The 22,961-nt window shown below is 41.3% G+C and overlaps 1 protein-coding gene across 2 annotated transcripts; it reads left to right on the top strand.

Annotated features, from left to right (window-relative positions):
• The first annotated feature begins 64 nt into the window (after nt 1-64).
• On the top strand, nt 65-17,955 carry Btnl9 (butyrophilin like 9). Of its 2 annotated transcripts, XM_076856517.2 has the most exons (11): nt 68-284; nt 4,079-4,206; nt 7,696-8,043; nt 9,375-9,656; nt 11,332-11,460; nt 11,661-11,693; nt 12,007-12,027; nt 12,404-12,424; nt 12,655-12,681; nt 15,402-15,428; nt 16,586-17,955. In XM_076856517.2, exons 2-11 carry the CDS (start codon nt 4,095-4,097, stop codon nt 17,209-17,211), a joined length of 1,626 nt encoding a protein of 541 aa, XP_076712632.1. In that variant the 5' UTR covers nt 68-284; nt 4,079-4,094; the 3' UTR covers nt 17,212-17,955. The 2 variants fall into 2 exon arrangements, with proteins under 2 accessions (XP_076965573.1, XP_076712632.1); XM_077109458.1 differs by lacking the exon at nt 4,079-4,206 and having other exon boundaries at nt 65-284.
• Nucleotides 17,956-22,961: the final 5,006 nt, after the last annotated feature.

Genomic DNA, 22,961 nt, shown 5'->3' with positions numbered 1-22,961 from the left:
AATTTTAATTTGCGATTTTCCTCACAGAGACAGGATATGACAGAGACTTCCTCGTTTTGTTCTATCTATCTTGATTTTTATAGCCAAGAGCAGAGCCAACAGCACATGTCCTAAGGTGGGAAGTGGGTGAATAATTCTGTCACAAATGAGCTGTCCCCCTGAACTCAGCTGCCAGCCTCTATCTAAAAAGGACTAAGACACTTCACAACAATTGTCTCACTTTGCAGAGGAACGTGAGATTGCTGGGACTTAGTCATTTTGGATGCTTTGCTGCTACCTGAAAGGTATGTGGTTGACTTTCAACACCCATCTAAACCTCCACCTTTCAGAAATGAAGAGCAGAAAACTATGGTGGAAGATGCTGATGCTGGGAAGAGCATACCATGGTGGGTATCCTCTTAGCTGTGCCTGTAGGCAGGATGGAAGTTTCAAGTGTGGCTAAGGGGTGCCCATTCAGGCAGGCCCCCCTGAGAAGGCAGGGTTTTGATACATCCCATTTCCCCCAGAAGAAAAGGATTTGAAACCTCATTGAGGCCCCCTTATTGAGGTGATCCATTTCCCTTAAAAAGGGTGGAAATCCTTTTGTGGGTCTATTGAAATCAAACCAGTGCAGGCCAGTGAGCAATTACTGGTGGCTGCTGAGGGCAAAACATCCCACTGGGTGCTTGAGGGGGAAGGTGGGAGAATAGACACAGCTTAGGACATGGGGATAAGAGGAAGGCAGAATGCCCACACGTAAAACAATTTGCAAAAGCAGCAAAGCAAAACATAAGTAATATAAAGAAAGACTCAAGTGCTAAGGGACTGCAAGTCAAGAGAACACAGGATGTTGCTTAGGAATTGGAAACTCAGGAGGAAAGAATAGGCATAGGGCTGGGCTAGGGGAAAGGAAAGAGGGAGAAGGAAAAAGAGAGAAGAAAGAGAAAGGAGGAAGGAGAGAAATGGACTCCCCCTGGGTGGAGGGTGGCAGTATCTCAGTGTGCACGAGATCCTATCACTCTGTGTCTTCAGAAGGAAATGACCCACAGGTTCCCAAGAGAACAGGGGAAATGGACCCCACAAGCATGGCAGAACTCAGTCTGAGCCCCCCCCCCCTTTTGGCCATCCTTCTTCTCACTGTGTTCTTCCAGCATGTCCAGCCTCTTATTCCTTCCCCTCGTCAAAACCTCTTCACCAGAACCAGAATCTGAAATTCATTTGACTGTGCCTTGTAGTATGTGCGTTTCAATAAGGACCAGAGTCTTTAAACTGGAGAGTAGGGTTAGAAAGGGCAAACTCCAGGCAGCCAAGTGGGGAAGCGTACTACTGTCTTGGACCCCCCTGAAGTCACTGACTCTTCCCTCCAGGAAATTGCCAAACATTTCCTCCGATTAAAATCTTTCAGGGTAATGTCCTTTAGTATTTAATAATAGGACTGGCACCTATGCCTCCTGCCTAAGCAGATGCTGTTGACAGTGTTAAGGAGGCTCTGGCTTAATGAGCTGTTTTATTTGGCAGTGGGATTTTTAAATTTGTATTCATTGATTTTCACTCGCTCGGTTTTGTGGCTGACACCTTGTGACCCGGTCTCTTCTTTGGAACATCCGTGAGATAGCTGATTTGAGTGAAAGTTTGGGTAGCTCCTTACAGCGATCATGGTCTTGGGTGGCACGAGTGGCTGAGGGTGACCTGACACACAACACAACTGGTAAGGAATCTGTACGGACAGAAGCACAGAGTAAGGCTCTGGAAGCAGACAGCTCAGGTGAAGGAAACCTTACTACACTACTCACTACCAGTGTGTGCAGGGGGCAAGTCCCTTAGCCACTCAGTTTTTATCTGTAATTTAGACTTATTAGTAATAGTAGTAATTAATATTCGTGGTACGGGTGAACGCTTGATAGATAATAAGTATCAGTTTTTATTACTGTGGGCTCATGCACGTGCTTGTGTGCTTATATGTGTTTACAACGGCCTCTCCTGTAGCCTCAGTGATGAGAAGCACATGGGTATATCACAACGGAGAACTGCAATCCTCTGACAATGCCACAGTTCTGGAGCACACTGCCCCAATCTCTTGCCCCGTTGGGAAATGGCAGCATCCCCCTGTCTAGGGTAATTAGAGCAGGTGCTCATTCTGGGAGTCCATCCTGCTCCCAGCTCTTATTACTATCACCTCCTCATGGGAGATTGGATGTTACCACCTAATACATGTCATGACTAATTTCTCAGAATCTGGCTCATACAAATGGGTCTCTAAACATAGTCTGAGCTCCTCTTCTTTCAGAAGGCATTAGCTGGACACTGATATGCTCCTCATGGCTCTGCCCCCATGCAGCTCTAATCTATATCTAGAGCCCCAGAGAAAAGATAGAGGCACAAAGGGGAAGAAAGGAGAATAAAGAAGAGGATGAGGAAAGGCAAAGCCCGTATGGACTCTACTCCTTCACTCCTCGTTTCCAGGCCTGTCACAGAGACTTTCCTGCCATCTGCTACAAAAGGCAAGAGATCAGACTGTCCTGCCAGAGCTTTGACCCCTGCCTAAGGCCTCAGTTTGTTATAATTATTGTGTAAAAAATTATTCCGATAATTACTGGCTATTAAAACAGCCTGGCCCCTTCCAGAGGGGATGCTGACGTCTCCCTTCGAGGAATCTGAGGCATAAAAATGAAGCCATGCTGACTTGTCCCCCTGCTTTTTCCTACCACGTTTGAGCTCTGGGACCATCATTACCTGGCCCACTCGCTTCCCAGGCCATTGCTTCTCCCTCCCATTGTGTTCCTGTCAGCCTTGAGTCCTTCCCAGCTCAGTGTGTGCAGGGGCAAGTCCCTTAGCCACTCGGTTACTATCTGAAATTTAGACTTATTAGTAATAGTAGTAATAATACTCTTTGACTGCTCTTCTGTTGCATGACCCAGTGGCCTTTAAATTCCTCCATCAACACCTTGCCTGTGGCATTGCTGACAGTGTGGCTGAGGCACTAAAGCCGCAGGATGCTGGAAGCACATACCATGCCAAAGGTCTGCAGAAGGAAAACCAAATATTAGGAATACGAAGGCAGAAGGCAGAGGAGGGAACTGAGGAGAACTGGAGAGTGGAAACTCACTGTAGACTCTCCCCCTCTGAGGGTGAAAGGAGAGAGAGGAGTGAAAAGAGAGAGAGGCAATCTCTGGAAGAGATGGAAATAGTTTCTTCCATTGTTCAAGCAAAGATTGAGGTTCATCCAGTGACAAAAACTGCCTAAGATCCTACAACTAAATGAAGGAGAAATATGGAGAAGCTTGTATGAATTCAAAGAGGCTCATCGGCCATCAGACTCCGAGATGCTACTATAGGCCCAAGGGGACACTAGAGTTAAAGGGGTCAGCCCTTGTCTGAGCTGGGATTGGTTCTCCTGGACTATAGGTGGAAGACGGGATGTCTAGATGGAATGACTCCATCACTGAGGCCTCAAAGATTCTACAAACACGGGAACAGTGGCCAGTTGACCCCCTGGAAGCACCACCTGAGATCTCAGGCCTGGACAGACATTTCCCAGAACGTTACTAGAGTTGGCAGGCAGCCACCAGGAGCATACTCCATTTTGAAAAAAAAAAAGAGTAGAAGTATGGTTTTTCCTCTGTTTTGTGGACCTGATGTTCCAGGACAAATAGAAGTGAAAACAAGCTTGGGCTCGTGGTGGTGAGGAAAGGAGAATAAAAGAATCAGATTCTTCAGAGATTTCCCTTTGTTTGGGGAACTCCACTAACTCCAGAGGAGGGTGGTGCTGAGCCCCCACACAATGTATGGCTCTATTCCTGGCTCTGAACAATATTAGCTCAGGAGCTGCTTCCTCTGGGATGCTCAGGCCTGTCCTCTTGAAGCTGTGTAAGGTAGAGCAAGGCCAATGATGCTATTAACAATGTTGCTTGGTAAAAATAGAAACAGATCTCACATCCGGTTCCGGTTTAAAAAAAAGCCAGGTACTGGCACATTTGTAAGAAACTCAAGAATTGTATTTGACATTAATAATAACATAATAATAATTGAGGCAACAACAGATCACAGGCCTTATGGGCCAAGTCAAGCTGCCATGTGTCACCCCTTTGTCTCTCTCCAGGTGGCCCTTACTGCTAATGGAGGGTTTCCCAGTATCCGTGGATTTTTTGAAGCAAGTACCTCTGCCCAGCAATCTCTTCTTCCTCACCTACCTTCTCCTTTTCCTTCAGCATGAGGAGGCAAATTCAGGTAATGCTTCTGACCTGCACCACTCTGTAGCTCATCCAACCAGGACATGAGCACCTCAGCTCTGCCTACCCCTTGTGCCAAGTGCTTCCAGGGCTGAGATCTTATAAAACAGGACCAGTCATTGCCACTTGCTAAAATACAAAGAAATTCCCATCCCAGTTTTCAAAGAGCCACTTCCCCTGGGCACCATTCAGTCACTTCATGCCTCTCCACCATTTTGCCAGCCCCTAGGACCCCTCTTACACTTCCTAGGACCCTGAAGTTGGGCATGCAAAAAACATGGCAGGAAGGTGCTAGGAAATTCTTCTTGATCTGTGTTTATGCTTAACCAGTTAGTAAATTTTTTTAACTCCATCACTTGCAGAGCTTTTGAAGAACAGGGAAAATTTCTCCCAATTCTACCATCTCACAAAAGAAGCAATCAGCCAGGTGCAGTGGTACACACTTGAATCCCAGTGGCTCAGGAGGCAGGAGAATCAAAAATTCAAAGCCAGTTTCAGAAACTTAGTGAGGTCCTGTCTCACAATAAAACATAAAAAAGGGTCTCAAGGTGTGGCTCGGTGGTTAAGCATCCTGGGTTTGATCTCTGGTGAAGAAGAAGGAGAAGGGGAAGAAGAAAGAAAGTGCAAATTAATTATGCAAATGAAATTTCCTAATATCTTTGTCTGGGAACCAGGGATATCAGAGTGACTGAGGCATAGGTCAGATCCTTAAGCAGCTCATGATCAATGGAGCAGAATGTATGTGACATAAACAACTGCAAGAAAACCATGTCCAAAGACTTTGGGGTGACAGCTAAGCACAACTAAGAGCAATTCTCTTTCCCCAAGAAGCAAGAATAGGCACAGAGAGGAGGTACTGTTTGTGCAGTGCCACTCGGGGTGTACATTCTCCAGGAAAATGACAGATGGAGGGTAAACTGAGGCAGGGAAGAGAACCAAACATTGAGTGTTTGGTGAGATAGTTGGGAGACCCTGGAGAAGAAAGCTGCCAGGTTGATGTTGGCGATTCACTCAGTAGGCAACAAGAATCTCAAATTACACAAAGAAAGATGTGTCCATAGTCTATGGACAAAGTGAAGGATGGAAAGGAATCCAGGGTAATTGGACTTTGGACAGAGGTTTTAACTGAACTTGGAAAGAAGGAAATATATGAGTTTGGGGGAGCAGAGTGACCACATGAAGACACCATGGAGGAAGAGAATGATCAAATGAAAGATCATGATAAATTAAGTCTCAACAGCAAAATTTGGATGATCTTCCCCCTGGACCTTCTTCTTCCCTCTATCCCTGAAGGTTCTGGCCTTCCCAAATTGCTTTAGATCTTCTATTCCTCTTGGGTTGAAACAGGCCAAGTCTTCTCCCAGTTTGGGGGGGGCTGTATTTTTTCTAATGACATCCCTATTTCCTACCTATTCCTCCCCATCCCATGCTGCCAACTTCTAACCACAGTAGTGACTCTGTGCTTGTCTATTTAGTTCTGTGTATAAATGGAATATTGTGGAGATGATCCCTTCCTGGACCACCTGGTTCCCCTCCCTATTCTCTTGGTATGACCATTCATGGAAGCAGGACTAGTAAGGGATCTTCAATTAAAAAAAAACAAAAGACAACAATAAAAAGGCTTATTAATGCGGGGGGGAAAAAAACCCACAAAAAACACATGCCCCTTGACGGTAATTTCTGAGAGACTTACAAAAGGAAAAGTTGAGACTTTTGATAAATATTCAATGATGACTTCTGAGAAAGTTTGTGAAATACTTAACATCAGTACAAAAAAATAACAAATTGTATCTTAAAGAGACATTAAAAAGACAAAGGAGGAAGAATTATGGCAATTGCAATTATCCCTTGTACTTCTGTGATGAGGGTCAATATTGAAATGATGAAAAAAGGAAAAAGAACTAATTATTGAAAGGTAAGTACATACTAAAATTTTGGAAAACTGTTCTAATAGATTTGCGAGACTCTATGTGGAGGACCCAAGCATGAACTTAGGGCCTATGTATGTTACTACCTAAAATAAATGCCATATACCAGAGAAACACCGTTAAGAGAGACAACAAAACATGAGTTCAGTAATAAATATGCTGAGCTTCTGATAATACCACAACATTACAGTTCTTTAGAATTTTAGATTCATTACATTATCTGCTTATCTATATTTGTAGATATATTTAATGATTCTAGTTAATATGATAGAAACAAATTACAATTTAAAAGTGGATGTTTTATTTCTGAAGTTGGAATTATTTGGTGGTAATAGACACATTCTTTTGGATAGGAAAGTATATGTTTAAATTATTTTATTATGAAAAATTTTATGTATGATAGATTAAGTGGCAGTTGTCATTGGAGGGATACAATTTCTGAGAAGAAAAAGAGAACTATTAAAGAAGGATTCTTCAGCAGCCAGTTCATGGGGAAATTTTCTGCCATACAATGACTAAAGAACTCATATTAAAGGTCTACTATTCATTATCAATTGTTTTAATGTGTTTTTCCTAAAACAATTGCCTTGCTTTGTTAGATTCTGTCAAATTATGAGTTTTCCTATACTGCATACTTTCTAGAGTTTGTCAATTACAGTAATAGGAAAAGACATTTTCAAAATTATTAATAAGAGTTACATGGAGAAATATTCATAAGTACCAGAAAATATCTGTTCCTCTTCCCCAGAGTTAACTCTGAGTCCAAAACTACATAGGGAATGTAGCCTTGGGATAAAGAGTCTTCTGCGACCAAAAAATTGTGTATTCATATATTCTTCATATTCTGTTACTCAAAAAGTTAATTTTCCATGTATTCAAGCTATATGACTCATGGCATCTATATCTCCATATGCATGTATTTAATAAACTCATATGTAAGACTTACTCTGAAAATAAAATGGGTAGTCTTTATGAAAATCCATGGATCAGGAAGCCCTCATAGGTTATTTTAAATATTTTTGTTTTTAGAAGAGCTATATGTGCATGGTATATTTTTAATTGTAAAAGTTGACAAATGGAAATAAGTAAATAGTCCTATTATGCAGAAATTACCACCACAACAATTTGGTGTCTCTCCTTTTCAATCTTTTTTTTTTCTGAACGGTTATGTAAATATTAATTTTTTACCCAAGATCGTAGAATAGTTTTCATACTGGTTTTGAAACTTTCTTTTTCTTAGCCTAGCATTGCATTTCACTTAATTCCCTGGCCAGATTTACATATTCCCCCCCGATAACATCTATACCTGGTTGGTTCAAACCTATAAACAGTCCAGCACCACACACTGTCTCTGGTTGTCATGTTCCTTATGTGATTTAGCCTGTGCACTCATTTTTTTTTTTTCATATCAGTTACTTGTTCAATAAACCGGGTGGATTTTCTTCATAGAGGGTCTCATCTTTATCGTTTGAATAGTCTATTACAGATTTCTAAACTGCAAAGTGATATAATTATATCTGAAGATTGATTTGGGTCATTACTCTGGCTTGTCATCCTAGAGGAGGTCAAGGTGATAGGCCCTGGGGAATCCATACTGGCCATTGTCGGGGAAGAGGTGGATTTCCCGTGCCAATTGTCACCGCTCCTGGACGCTGAAGACATGGAGATCCACTGGTTCCAGAGCCAGCCCTCGGATGTAGTGCACCTGTACAAGGGGCGGCGGGAGCTCTTCGACCAACAGATGGCGCAGTTCCAAAACAGGACCAAACTCGTCACGACGGAGATCCGCTCTGGCAAAGTCGTCTTGGTGCTCCGCAGCGTCGTTCCATCAGACGAGGGTCTGTATGGATGCAGCTTTCTCTCCAACAACTTCTCTGGTGAAGCCATCTGGGAGCTGGAGGTAGCAGGTTCGTGCTGTGGCCAAGCACCAGCAGGGACGGAGGAGAAAATGATCAATTTAGATAGAGCGGCTTTGCTCAAGTAAATATACTATCAGTGAAAATTCCTAATTTGTTGGAGGAGTGATTTTTTTTTTTAAACAAAGGATAGGTCCATTTGCAAATGGACAAGAGAAGCAAACAGTTTCTCTCTCTCTCTCTCTCACACACACACACACACACACACACACAACAGTGATCCTTAACATATGAAAAGGTTATCATTTTTACTTAAAATGAGAGAAAAGCAAATTAAAGCTATATAAAGATGTAATCTTTTAATCTTACAAGGTGACAAAAATTCAAAAGTTTGACCACATATTCTTGGTGGAGCTTTTGGGGGGCAGGGCTTCTGTTGTTTTGTTAGTGGAATTCAAAGTCCAGGAGCTTGAGGACAGAGGAATTTGGCAATAAATAACAGGACTTCCTGTACATCTGTCCTTAGACACTGCAATCCCACCTCCAGGAGTTTAACCTAAAGATATATCACCAACACTTTCAATATGAAAAAGGCATTCATTTATGCTAATCTTTGTAGTAATTTTTGTAATTGCAAAACAGTGGAAACTGCCTAAATGTCCACACATAGAAGATGAGCATGGTTCACACACAATGTAATGATACACACTCTGCTGCTAGAAAAAAAAATGAAGATCTCTATGAATGAGTGTGGAGGAATTTCTTGGATGTATTAAGAGAAAAAAATCAGAATGATAAGAAAGTTGGATAATGTGTGTTTTTGTGTATAGGAAAAGAAGAAGGAGGAGCATTGCAAAAGGAAACAAAGGAAGAGGCTAGGGATACAGTTCTGGAGTAGAGCACTTGCCAAGCATGTGCAAGGCCCTGGGTTTAATGCTAACACTACAAAATGAGTGACGGCAGGGTGGTGTGGGGTGGTGTGATGGTGGTTCTGTTTCTACAAGAATAGGTATATATATCTCCAAGAATAGCACATATAACACAAGCATTTGTGCTTTAGAGAATCAAGACAGAGGACAACCTATTGGAATTTGGGGTAGAAAAATTCTTTATTCTAGAAGGACTATCCCTTGAATAACACAACTAAGGCTTTCTCCATTCCAAATGTCCTTCAAGGTATTACTGTCCCCACATGCCACTGCCAATCTAGACTGTAATTTGCAATCCATGGAGGGTGGGATGATTGCTACAAAAGGCCACACACATTAAAAACAGTCTCTGCTCCTGGTGTCTTATGGAGATTGCAACTGTTGCATGAACGTCCCACACAACTACTGGGAAGGTGCCTGACTGATCATTCTCACTCCTTCTGCCTCTCCTAGGGCTGGGCTCAGATCCACATATCTATATTGAAGGCTTTAAGGAAGGAGGCATTCAGATGAGATGTACCTCCAATGGCTGGTACCCCAAACCCAAAGTTCAGTGGAGAGATCACCAGGGACAGTGCCTGCCACTGGAGTCTGAAGTCATTACCCAAGATGTCAAGGGCCTCTTCAATCTGGAAACATCTGTAGTTGTCCAAGGTGAAGCCCGTCGCAACATGTCCTGCTCCATCCAGAGCCCTCTGCTGATTCAGAAGAAAGAGTTTGTGGTCCAGATAGCAGGTCAGTAGGTGCTGGCTCATCCTTCTCTTCCTAATCATCATGTTCTCTATGTCAGTTGACCCACAGGACACATTGGTACTGAGAACAGCATGGTACTGAGGCCTAGCTGAGAATGCACTAGCATGTCTGTGTTCAATCCCCAGCACCAGGGTGGGGGATAGATTTTTTGTTTTATATTTTATCACAGTTTTTTTTTTAAGATAAAGATGTTTTCAAAAGGACCTGTGAGATAAAAGCATCCTTTTTAAATAAATTCAGTAGACACAAATTATTAAATTGCCACAAGAGTTTCTAAAGGATTGCTCTTCACTTTTGCACTCATCTCTTTTTTAAGTGTTTTAAAATTTTTTTATTGTACATGATTATAATACATTTTTAAGTACTACTGAAGAAAGTAGTTTAAAATAGGTATTTCTTGTATCATGAATGCCAAGAAAGCAGTTTCCCCCAAGAGGTTACAAATATTTTATAATCTTTTTTAAAAATTTTATTTATGTAAGTATGTATATGTGTATAATGTATATTTTCCTGTTAATAATTTTGCCATCCTAGATAATACAGCATTAAAATGTTTAATTACAATTTACAGTATTTCTAGAAACAATTGTGTGCATACACTTAATAGTAATCAATATTTGCATTAAAGTGTCATCATTGATTCATTCATTGACTTTTTAGAAATATCTTTTTTATTTTTATTTATTTTTATGTGGTGCTGAGGATCATTCATTGACTTTTTGATGAAAGTTGAATCATCTCTTGATCATCTGGCCATGGTTATATAAGTTATTAGTTATATAAGTGACAACTAAAGTCACTGTGACTCTTGGCCACATCCTTCATGGGGGCAGATCTTCCTGGGGAGCCTGGGGAACTGACAGTCAGCAGGTTACCAACTTTTTTAGCAATTCTTCCAAAGGTATGATGACAACAGATGTAAGAGGCAATTGTTTGCAACTAGGCAGAGAGACTATTTGTGAATTTGACAGAGAACCAGGTTTCAGATATAAGCATAAAACACCTTGAATTCTCAATTCCTCCAGATGAAGGGCAAGAGTAAGAAGTGGTGGAAGGTCACAGCTGTGGTCATAGAAGTTCTAAGCAGGAGCAGAAGGGACAGGCATACCAGTGCATCACTCTCGCTGGCTCTCATATCTCTCTCTCTCTCTCTCTCTCTCTCTCTCTCTCTCTCTCTCTCTTTTTTTTTTTTTTTCTTTTTTTGTACTGGGGATTGAACCCATGGGTACTTAAAGACTAAATCATATCCCCAGACTTTTTATGTTTTATTTTGTGACAGGGTCTCACTAAGTTGCTTAGGGCCTAGCTAAATTGCTGAGGCTGGCTTTAAACTTGGGAACCTGCTGCCTCAGCCCCCTAGTCAGGATTACAGAACTCCACCACCATGCCTGCCCAGTGCGTCTATTTTCACTTCAATGTGCAGCACTTTCTCATTCAGGTGGGCAAGTTCAAGTCCAACACCTTTCCACCTGATCCTACTGAGAGATGCCAGGATGGCTCCTATCACACCCATTTTAATTTGACTCTAGGGTGGCCAGAATGTGTAACCAGTCAACTGAAAATCACTATGAAGATTTTTCCAGCCCACGAGATCCTAATTATTTGTCTCTCTCAGTAGTAGCCTAAATCAAGACAATCCGTGCGGGGTGTTTTCCAGATGTATTTCTTCCCGGAGCTTCCCCTTGGAAGAGTGCTTTCTTAGGGACCCTGGTGGCACTGCCGCTACTCCTGGCCCTCCTCGCGATGCTGGCGTTGTACTACTTGCACAAGCAACAGCAGTCTCAAGGTATGAGGCAGGCCAGAGAACCACCCTCCTACAGCTGGCTTGGCCTAGGAGGAAAGTGGTGGCAGCAGTGTCCAAGGACCCACGGGCAGGAAGGGGACCCAGGGTGGCTTACAGAGGCACCATCCTATTCAGGCAGAAACAGGACCTGGAAACAGGCAGAGGAGGGCACATATTAAGGCTTCTCTCTTTCTTCCCTTCAGAAAAGCTAAAGAAACAGACAAAGAAGGAACAAGGTAAGCTGCCCCAGAGGCGCTCTGTGTCCAACATCCCCGACCAACAGAGGGCGCTGGATCAAAACGCAAGGACCCCAGATTAGGACAGAGGGTGGAGTTAGGAGCAGGGCTGAGTTAGGTTAGGTGGGACAGAGGTTTGTTTTTACCCTTACCTACCCCAGAGCCGAATTGCTTCTGGCCCAGAGTCCCCTCCTAGATGCAGGGGGGCAAGTCTGTGCACTCTGTGGAGAATGAAGCCTCACCATTCATAGATCTGTCTTATTGAACTCATTCCTCAACTTGAAAATTTTCCCTCCTTTCGTTTCTTCTGCAGGAAAACTGACTGCACAGCTGAGTAAGTTCAGTTTGCTTCACGGACAGTGCTGGCTGCCAGGGGACATCTAGAATGGAAGGAGGAGTTCAGTGTTTTTCATCTGCCTTTGGGGAGAGATAGATGGCACCAATCTTATTCTAAATCCTTACTTCTGCACGTCTTCTCTTCCAAACGAGCTGAAAGGACAGGCTGCCTGTGGGTGCTAAGCTGCCATTAAAGTAAATAGGATGAGGCATCAGAATCTGCAGATGGGTGGCCTTTTATAGGGCAATGCAGAGGCAAGGGTGGGGTTAAGGTTGGCAGTAGTTTAAGACTAAGGAACCTCTTCCCAGTGACATGTTTTGGGAAGGTGGTTCCATTCATCTGAAGATTGATATTTTCTGTGTTCTGCTTTCAGAGAAGCTTCAAACAGAGCTTGGTAAGTGATCCCTATTGAAATTTTCCCTTGCTGTCCACATTTTTGTAAGTGGTGATTGTCTCATCTCCCAACCAGAGGTATAATGCCTAGACTGGAACCCTGCTGGCTGTGTGGGTGGCAGGAGAAAGAGGAAAAAGGCAGAGAGAGGGAAAGTTGTGTACAAACTCTAATGTGATCAGGGAAGCTGTGGTGTCCTGATATTCTAATTCCATTTCCCTCTGCTGTTTTAGACTGGAGAAGAACTGAAGGTCAGGCTGGTAAGTGAAGATCACAACACAGTTTTCAATGTGTTCCCCAATTTATATCCCAATTAAACCCATCATAAGTTGAAAATACTGCAAGTAAAAAATGCACTTAATATGCCTAACCTGCCTAACTCATAGCTTAGCAATACAGCATACTGTAAAGTACCAGTAATGGCTATAGCTACCCAGCATCTGAGGAGAGTATGGTAACAGGTATTGTCATTAGTGTGGGAAAAGATCAAAATAAAAAATTTGAAGTATAGTTTCTACTAAATGTGTATGACTTTTGCTTCATTGTAAAGTCCAAAAATTATAAGTCAAGCCACCATAAATCAGGGACTTACATCATAAGTCTACATCTCAGCATCTTGATCACTCACTCTGATTAACCTATGATGATTCATTCTGTTTTCATTCCATAATCTCATGTCACTTGTTAGAAGTTATACTCAAATTTTACTTTCATATTTATTTTTATATTGTTATAGGACCTTAATATATTGGAAAACATTGGTTCCAACCCTAGTAACTTATGACATTACCTATACTCCTGGTGCCCACCTGCAAAGACTGCCTTGTGGATCTAGAGTGGGCATGTTACCATGTATTTATTTCTCTCCATACCTCCCAATTCCACACCCCCCCATTAGTCAAACAGTATGTCTTTATTTTATATGTAATCTTACAAATGTTTCTTATTTATTTGTTTGTTCTAATTTGTTACACATGATAGCAGAATGTATTATAGTTCATAGTATACAGATGGAGCACAATTTTTTATTTCTCTGGTTGTACACAAAGTAGAGTCACAACATTTGTGTCTTCATACATGTCCCTAGGGTAATGATGTCTGTCTCATTCCACCATCTTTCCTATCCCCATGCCCCCTCCCTTCCCCCTCCCTCCCCTTTGCCCTATCCAAAGTTACAAATGTTTCTATTTTGCCATATGCGTTTTAGTTATATAAGTGGCATCTATAGTCTTATTCAGAAGAACTCCAATTAGCCACCCCTCTTTAAAGGTTCTATCACCTTTCAGTAGTTCCAAGCTGAGGACCAAGCCTTTAACACATGGGTTTTGGGAAACATTTCAAATCCATACTATAGCAATATGTGTTATATGTAGGTTTTTAATCCTAGAATCCACCATTTTCTGGGTGTTAGGTGAGAATACAGTGATTCTTCTGTATATACAGTTTTTCCAATGCCATCTAGTACACTATCCATAATTTCCCCACTGATGTGAGGTATCATCTTTAGTGCATATTCCACTGACATGTCTAGATGGGACTGTATATTGGATCACTTATCACATCATTCTTTTTATTGCTATAGCTTTCTTTATGCTAGGGATTTGGCCCCAGGGCCGTAAACATGCTAGACAAGCACTTTACCACTGAGCTACATCCACAGCCCTTTTTAAAATATTTATCAGAATCTCACTAAATTGCTCAGGCTTGCCTCGAGCTTCTGATTCTTCCTACCTCAGTTTCCTGACTAGCTGGGATTACAAGTACCACTGTGCCAGGCTACTGCTATGGCTATTATAGCAACTAAAAGTACAATTTCTCCTTTCCCCTATTTACTTTCTTTTTAACTTTAAAAAAAAAATTATTAGAACTCTATAGTAGTTGGGTTCATCCTGACAAACTCATTCATGCATAGAATTTGAGTTTAGTTTTCTACTTCCTGTTTAAAGTTAATGGGCCTTTAAAAATATAAATTATAGATAAATTTATGAAGTTCCTAAAAATATCCCAAAATTTATTTGCTTGGGATTGCTTTGAACAATATTTTATAGATTTGAGTTATTCTACCCAACAGGTTTGTGTTTTTAAAGTTCTACTAATTATACAAAACCAGATATAATGTTTGGAACACTGAAAATGTTGTCTATTGATTTTAGTCAAATCTTTGTTGCAAAACAGAAATCTTCTTAGTATGGCTCACATTAAGAAAGGAGGTCTTGGGCTGGGGATGTGGCTCAAGCGGTAGCACGCTTGCCTGGCATGCGTGCTGCCCAGGTTCGATTCTCAGCACCACATACAAACAAAGATGTTGTGTCTGCCGAGAACTAAGAAATAAATAATAAAATTCTCTCTCTCTCTAAAAAAAAAAAGAAAGAAAGAAAGAAAGGAGGTCTAAGTGGTATACACTTGTAATCCCAGCAATTCAGGAGGCTAAAGCAAGAGGATAGTGAGTTCAAAGTCAGCTCTAAGCAACTTAGTGAGACCCTGTGTCAAAATTTAAAAAATGAAAATAAAAATAAAGGGGCTTGGGATGTAGCTCAGTAGTAAATCCCCAGGACCAAAAAAAAAAAAAAAAAAAAAAAAAAAAAAAAAAAAGAAAGAAAGAAAGAAAGAAAGAAAAAAAAAGAAAAGAAAAAGAGAAAAGGAAAAAAAGGTCTACTGAGGAAAGACAGGTATTTAGAGAATGTTTTAGGACAGGAACCATGATGAACTTTTCCAGTCAGAGTTTAAAGATTCATCCATCGCTGAAGACATCCAGACTACTTGTACTGGGTCTTTTTCCAGCACAACTTCAGCCTGCCCACAGCTTTGGTACAACCACAGCCCCCAACCCAACCCCAAATTCCAAGGAAAATATCATGGTGGACCCAGACATGTCTGGGGGGTGAGGTTATTTGATTCATGGGCACCTCTCATGCATTTTGAGCCTCCCTCAAGATTCCCCAGTTATTGACTCAGCTCTTTCCCTTCTGTTTGGTTTCAGAGTGGAGAGCAGCACAACAATATGCAGGTGAGCTGAAAAACTGACTTGGTTTGGCTGGATATTAAATAGAAAAGATGAAAGATCTGAGATTAGAGGAAGGGTCTTTTCAGGAGCCAAATACAGAGCCAGAACACAGAAACATACAGGCACATTTGTACACATATAATGTGACACACTGGCACTATGCATGCACAAACATGCTCCCCCACACGCATAGCTTTCTAAGTTTTACTAGGTTCATTTCCTAATGGGTTGTAAGCTGTTTCTTGGAACTATTGGCAGAAGAACACACAGAGTATTAAAGGAATCTCTCAGATCATCTCATAAAAGATATTTGGGTTCCCATACATCCAATAGGTAAGTTTTGGGGGGGTGGATGTTGGAGGGCAGGTCACTGGACTAGACTATATCTCAGAGGTTCCCTTCAGTTTTAAAATTCTGGAATTCTAAAACTAAAGCCTGGAGCTCACATGATAATCTCAAGGTCACAAAGGTTGGTGCACCAGCTGGGAACAGAACTAGACAATAGCTCCTTCCCCTTTGCCAGGACTTGGCTCCATCCTCATGAACCTACCTCATTTGCTGTCACTTCTCTCCACAGCACGAATTATAGAATTTAGGAAGCTTACAGGGAAGGAAGGAAGGAAGGAAGGGAGGGAGGGAGGGAGGGAGGGAGGAAGGAAGGAAGGAAGGAAGGAAGGAAGGAAGGAAGGAAGGAGAGAGACTGCAATACTCAGGAATAATTTGCAATTCCACTTTGGGAGCCAGAAGGAAGGAAGGAAGGAAGGAAGGAAGGAAGGAAGGAAGGAAGGAAGGAAGGAGGGAGGGAGGGAGGGAGGGAGGGAGGGAGGGAAGGAAGGAAGGAAGGAGACAGACTGCAATACTCAGGAATAATTTGCAATTCCACTTTGGGAGCCAGGGAAGGAAGGAAGGAAGGAAGGAAGGAAGGAAGGAAGGGAGGGAGGGAGGGAGGAAGGAAGGAAGGAGACTGCAATACTCAGGAGTAATTTGCAATGCCACTTTGGGAGCCAGGCAAAGAGTTGGGTGGGGGGGTTGCCAGCATGGGATGGGGTGATGATTCCCCTTATTGTTCTACCAGAAGAAACTAGATTTGCCTATGGGGGAGGGAACAGAAGGGTCCAAGAACCATCCCCAGCTGGCACTAACCCTGTGCTTTTGAGCAGTGGACGTGACCTTGGATGCAACCACAGCGCACCCCAGCCTGGAGGTTTCTAAGGATGCCAAAAGCGTTTCTTCTCGCCCAGCGGTACCGATCCTTGCAGATGGTTGTCCGCAAAGGTTCACTGAGCAAACATGCGTTCTGAGCCGGGAGCGCTTCTCCACAGGCCGCCACTACTGGGAAGTGCACGTGGGCCGAAGGAGCCGCTGGTTCCTGGGCGCCTGTCTGGCAACTGTGCAACGCTCAGGACTCGCGCGCCTGAGCCCGGCTGCTGGCTACTGGGTGATGGGGCTGTGGAACAGCTGCGAGTACTTCGTCCTGGACCCACACCGTGTAGCGCTCACTCTGCGCGTGCCTCCGCGGCGCGTGGGCATCTTCCTGGACTGTGAGGCGGGAAAGCTGTCCTTCTTTAACGTGTCCGATGGCTCCCATATCTTCACCTTCACAGACACCTTCTCAGGGGCTCTCTGCGCATATTTCAGGCCCAGGGCCCACGATGGTGGAGAACACCCTAATCCACTAACCATCTGCTCTTGGCCGGCTAGAGGGACGTGCGTCCCAGAAGAGAACGACTTGGACTGCCTGTTACAGCCTTATGATCCCTTGGATACTGACTTAGGTCTGTGGTGAGGCTCTCGCCTGGTTGCAAGACCAGGCCTGGGAAGCTTCCTGGGAATGCAGGTTACTCCTTTGCTCTCTGGCTTCCTCTATAGCCAATAAATATGCACCGACTAAAATGTGAGCAAAGCCTAAAGGCTCAGAGCAGCAGAGGGGGAACAAGAGGTAGGAGTACATTTGCCTATGCAGATGTGTGTATATAGTTTTCTTTAAGAGGCACTTTCAGAGATTATTTGCATATAAGATTCAGCTAATGAGTAAAAATATAATATAATCGATGACGCATGGGAACCAGAGTACTCAATGCGGGAGATGGGAAAGGAATTGTAATGGGGGAACTGGGATGAGGTATTGTGGGACTAGATTAGAAGTATTGATTATTTCATATAATTGGCACATACTTTTTGTATAAATTTGCTAGCTCTACAAAAATTTATCAGTAATGACACCTCATAAGTAATAAGTTCACCTATGGCTCAGATCCTAGCTTTAAATACTATTTACGACTAAAATAAATTTGGAGAAATGGCTGATTCCAAGGGTGGGTAGAGGAAGTACAAAAGCCTGTACCATCTTGGTGTACAAAGTAAATAAAAAGAAAGGAAAAAAAAAAAAAAACGGTGCTCAGAAACTGATGGGCAGGAAGAACAAGTTCAAGAGTTCTATTGTACAAAATAATGACTATGGTTATTAGCAGTGTATTGAATGCTTAAAAATCACTGAGTAAATTTTAAATGTTTTCAATTACAACAAAAATGTATGTGAGGTAATTAATTAGCTTGATTTATCCATTCCACAATGATTATGTGTGTGTGTGTGTGTGTGTGTGTGTGTGTGTAGCTTGCCATTCCACAGCCCCTCTGTGAAGCACATAGAACTTTATATAGATATGTATGTGTGTACATATACATATAAAATACCATAAATATATAATTTTATTTGTCAATTAAATAAATATTGAAAAATAAAGAAAAGCCTGTGCATAAAGCAAAAGTACATAGGTGCTGGCTTGGAGGGGCTTCCCTGACCAATTATAGAACAATTGGAACATCAAAATAAATAACAGTGTATTATAGTGCATTGAATGAGACCATGTAGACACTTAATTTCTTTTTGTTTTTAAGAAAAACAGGATTTTTTTTTTTTTTTTTTTTGGTATCGGGGATTGAACTCAGGGGCACTCAACCACTGAGCCATATCCCCAGCCCTATTTTGTTTTTTATTTAGAGACAGGATCTCACTGATTTGCTAGGCGCCTTGTGCCTTGGCCTCTCAAGCCACTGGGATTATAGGCATTCACCACTGCACACCACTAGGAAGTTTTTTTGTTGTTGTTTTATTTTTTTTAAAGAGTTGGAATTTAGCTGAAAGAGGTAAAAGGAGAGAGAGGACCCTAAACAGTTCACAACACTATCGAAATAATTAAGGTAGATAAAAATCACCAGTGAATGCTAAAACTGTGGGGTAAAAGCTTTTGGAGAACAGTGTATTTTCTGTCTTAAAATAGTAAATTTGCACAACTTTTATACATTTAAAGGGAATGGTTACCTTTGTGATGGTAATCTGACAGACTAAGCAAGTGGTTAAATTTAGCATAAAAAGGCATTAATTTGACAACTAAGGAAACTGAAATGACAACTTTAAATTACTATGTGAATATTAATTTTCTGAGTGAGACATTTGTGCTATGGTTATTCAGAAGACTTCTTGTTTTTATCAAATATGCTGAAGCTTTTAGAGATAAATCACAATAACTGCAACTGACTCAAGTGACTAAGTGGGAAGATACACACAGACACACACAGAGATATAAAGAAAAAGATAAAACAAATATGACAAAGTAACACTTAGCCAATCTAGGCAAATAGTGTACAGATGTTTGTTGCACTACTCATTCAACTTCGCTGTAGGTTTGAAATTTTTCAGATTAAAACAGTTGGCAGTGGCAGGGTGGAGAGAAGGAAGGATAAACCTAAAAGTTAAGTGATTTTCTTTGGATAAGAAAATGGTGATTGTTAGGTTTTGTTTTTTTTTTAATTTCTTTTCTATTTTTAAAATATATATGAATTTAGTTCTTATAATGGATTAAAGACTTAAGCATAAGACCTGAAACTGTAATATTTCTAGAATAAAACAGAGGAATTGCTCCATGACATTGGTTTGAGCAAAGACTACTTATACATAGGCCAAAAACACAGGAAACAATAATAAATCTAAACAAAGGCATTGCATCAAAGAAGCTTCAGCACAGCAAAATAAACAACAGAATGAAGAAACAATACATGGATTGAGCAAAAATTTTTGCAAACTGTGTGTTAGGGGATGAATATTCAAAATATATAATAGACTTGAACAACTCAATAGCAACAAAATAAATAACAGTTCAAAAATGGCCAAAGAACTGGGAATGTAGATCCATGGTAGATACTTGCCTAGCATGTGTGAGTAATGAAGCCCTGTGTTCAATTCCCAGTGCCACCTTCAGCAAAAAAGCAAAGAAATTAAAGACATTTCTTCAAACAAGACATACAAACATAAATGGCCAACAGACACATTAAAAAAAATGTTCATCATCACTAATCACCAGGGCAATGCAAATTAAGACTACAATAAGATGTTTCACACTGTTAGAATGTCTATTATCAAAAAAAAAAAAAAGGAAGATAATTGGGGCATGATGGTATGCTTGTAACCCCAGTGACTTGGGAGGCTGAGGCAGAAGGATTGCAAATTCGAAGGCAGAATTAGCAACTCAGCGAGACCCTGTCTCAAAAATAAGGAAATAACACCAGGGTTGGGTATGTGGTTCAGTGGTGCTCCTGAGTTCAATCCCTAGTATGGAAAAATAAGTAAATAGTACATAAAAGCAGGGTGGATTCTGTTATTTGTGATAATACAGATGAACAGTGTGTGTGTGTGTGTGTGTGTGTGTGTGTGTGTGTGTATAAAATATGGAAAACAATATGCTAAGTGAAATAATCCAGGCACAGAGGGACAAATACCATATAATCTCACCAATATATACAATCTAAAAAAGTTGAACTCATAGGAGACAGTTGGATGATGGATGATGAAGCCAGGGTGGCATTGGCTGGGGAAAGGGGAAATATTGACCAAAGAGTATAAAATTTTAGGTAGATCAGGGTGAATAAGTTCACTGATTTATCATACAGAATGGTAACTATAAAAAATAATAATGCAGTGTATATTTCAAAAATAATGTTTTCTGACCATATGTAAACATTACTCCTTTAGGATCATTTTCACATTTTAATAGGAAAAGCAAACACATAGTGGATACAAAAGACAATATTGAATTATTTTTTAAATAACCGATGGTATCATTAGTCTATTTTCAATAATGGGGAAGCCCAACTTTCAAGCTGAAGCTACACATTTTTTGAACTGTGAAGACCATGCTGGAGGCCACCCAGACCTAAGTAAGAACCCAAGTCTCTTCAGCAAGTGCCCCATAACTCTTAGATAAATTTCTAAAAACAGGACATGGTGCATTTAGTTCTCCCAACTGCTCCCATTTCCCATGCAGATATTCCTCAAAATTAGAAAAGGGTGAACACAGCAATTATGTATGAATCTCCATCCAGTCTACAAAATACAGGCACTTCTCTGTGTCTGCAGATCCCATATCTGCAGATTCAACCAAACAGATCAAAAATATCTGATAAATGCATCTGTACTTAACATGTAAATTTGTTTCCTTGTTATTATTCCTTAAGCACTATAGTGTAACTATTTACATAGAATTTCCATCATTAGGTATTTTAAATAATTGAGAGTGGGCAGGGGTTGTAGCTCAGTGGTAAAGTACTTGCCTCACACACGTGAAGCCCTGGGTTCGATCCTCAGCCCCACATAAAAATAAATAAATATAGGGGCTGGGGTTGTGGCCCAGTGGTAGAGTGCTCGTCTGGTGTGTGAGGCACTGGGTTCAATCCTCAGCACCATATAAATAAATAAATAAAGATATTGTGTCCATCTACAACTAAAAAATATTGTAAAATAAATAAATAAGAGACAACTTAAAGTATGTTGAAGGGCATGAGTAGGTTGTATGCAAATATTGTGCTACATTACATAAGGGTCTTGAACTTGGGCAGATTCTGGTACCCTTGGGAAGGTGAGGAGAATTCTGGCAACAATACCCCTGTAGATACTGAGAGATGACTGTATATATCTGTGATGTATCTGGCTGCAAGGTTTCCATTGCTTGACTCTGCATACCCAACTCAATGACTAGCAAAGCTAAAATCTCCACAGTGAAGCAATGTCCTTTATTATTGGCACCACAGGGAAATTGTCACTAGAAAAACAAAGATTCCCCATGTGTCACTCCCACACATTTTTTATTGGCTTATAAAGTGATGCAAATTGAGGTCAATTTTGGTAATGTCTACAAGTGTCTTTTTTATTTTTTTAATTTATTTTTATTGGTATAAGTATGCATAATATCGGGATTTGTTATGTACAAATGCAAACATCCTTGAATCCAAATAATTCCACTTCTAAGAACCTGTTCTACAGAAATATTTGTATCAGTACCTAAGGATATGTGGATGTTCAATGCAGCCATATAAAGAGCAGAGGTTGGAACCACATACTTGCTATCAGGAGAACAGATAAACAAGCCATGCTTTATTCATATTATGGGACTATAAATTTATTTGGTGCACATAAATTTCTACCAAGAACATCATTGTATTTAAAACAGTAAAGCACATGCTTCCTTTTAATCTGCTTCATGCCAGTGGAAACCATCATAAGAAAGACTTTTTAAAGTATAAAGTTAAAAACACTTGATGGGGTAGTCTTAATACTATGAAATAAGGACATGTTTTTAATCCTTTCTATTTTCAAATCACTGCCTTTGATGAGCTCTGTCTCCTTCTTCTTTGTCTCTCAGCAGCATCTTGGGCAAAGCCCATAGTATTCATATGACTCTTAATTACTAAGTGATCCATCCAGTTTGCAAACTCTGATCTTATATGCAATTCTAACTCCATGGCATGAGGGTCTGCTGTGGAGAGGAGGCCCTCTTCCCCCTCTGATATGCTTCTGCTGCTCCTTTAACAGAGACAAGAAGGAAAGATGTAGAACATGATTTAGTCACAACCTCCCCTGGGTTCTCCCCATTCCTCAGTTCCCTTTGGCTGAACTTGTAACCCCCCTGCTCCTGTCTGTTCCTGCCAGGACACTCTCACACTCCTCTCATCTGGCAGACAGCATGCTTGAGAAGAACACAGCCAAATGGCTTTCTACAGGAAACTCGTGTGTGGTGAATGGGGGGTGGGCAGTCTCTGTCTACTGTCCCTGACCAGCATGGGCAGCCAACTAAGGGTCACTTAAGTGGATTTCCTAAGGTACCAAAATAAAACACAGATACAATTTACTTTTAATTCAAGCCCCAGGACGGCTTCTCTGCCCTCACCTCAAGCTCCTCAAATGGGAGAGCGAGGGATGTCACAAGAGGCTGGGGAGAGGAGAGAGAGAGAGAGAGAGAGAGAGAGAGAGAGAGAGAGAGAGAGAGAGAGAGAGAGAAGCACGTGTCATGTGAGCATGAGCTAGCACAGGACTCTCATTCTTTAGAAATTTCCATTCAATAAAGATCAAGAGGGGTGGGGTTACAGGACAGTTAAGGTAACTCGACCCCTGGGACTGTAGGAAGGCAGGCCTATGCATGAAGACACCTTTGCTACATTTTTATGACTTCCAAGATCGGGTGCCATCTAGGGCCACTTGATGTG

Source organism: Callospermophilus lateralis, chromosome 5 (genome assembly GCF_048772815.1).
Source record: "Callospermophilus lateralis isolate mCalLat2 chromosome 5, mCalLat2.hap1, whole genome shotgun sequence".
Lineage (NCBI taxonomy): Eukaryota > Metazoa > Chordata > Mammalia > Rodentia > Sciuridae > Callospermophilus > Callospermophilus lateralis.
The sequence above is the reverse complement of the archived record's forward strand: the minus strand, read 5'-3'. Positions and strand labels throughout refer to the sequence as shown.

Excerpts from the sequence above, each read along its gene's own strand:
- Btnl9 (XM_076856517.2), top strand. The coding sequence starts at position 4,095 with ATGGAGGGTTTCCCAGTATCCGTGGATTTTTTGAAGCAAGTACCTCTG. Across the intron at positions 9,657-11,331 it reads GTTTGTGGTCCAGATAGCAG|ATGTATTTCTTCCCGGAGCT; the intron begins GTCAGTAGGTGC and ends GGTGTTTTCCAG. Across the intron at positions 12,682-15,401 it reads AAGAACTGAAGGTCAGGCTG|AGTGGAGAGCAGCACAACAA; the intron begins GTAAGTGAAGAT and ends GTTTGGTTTCAG.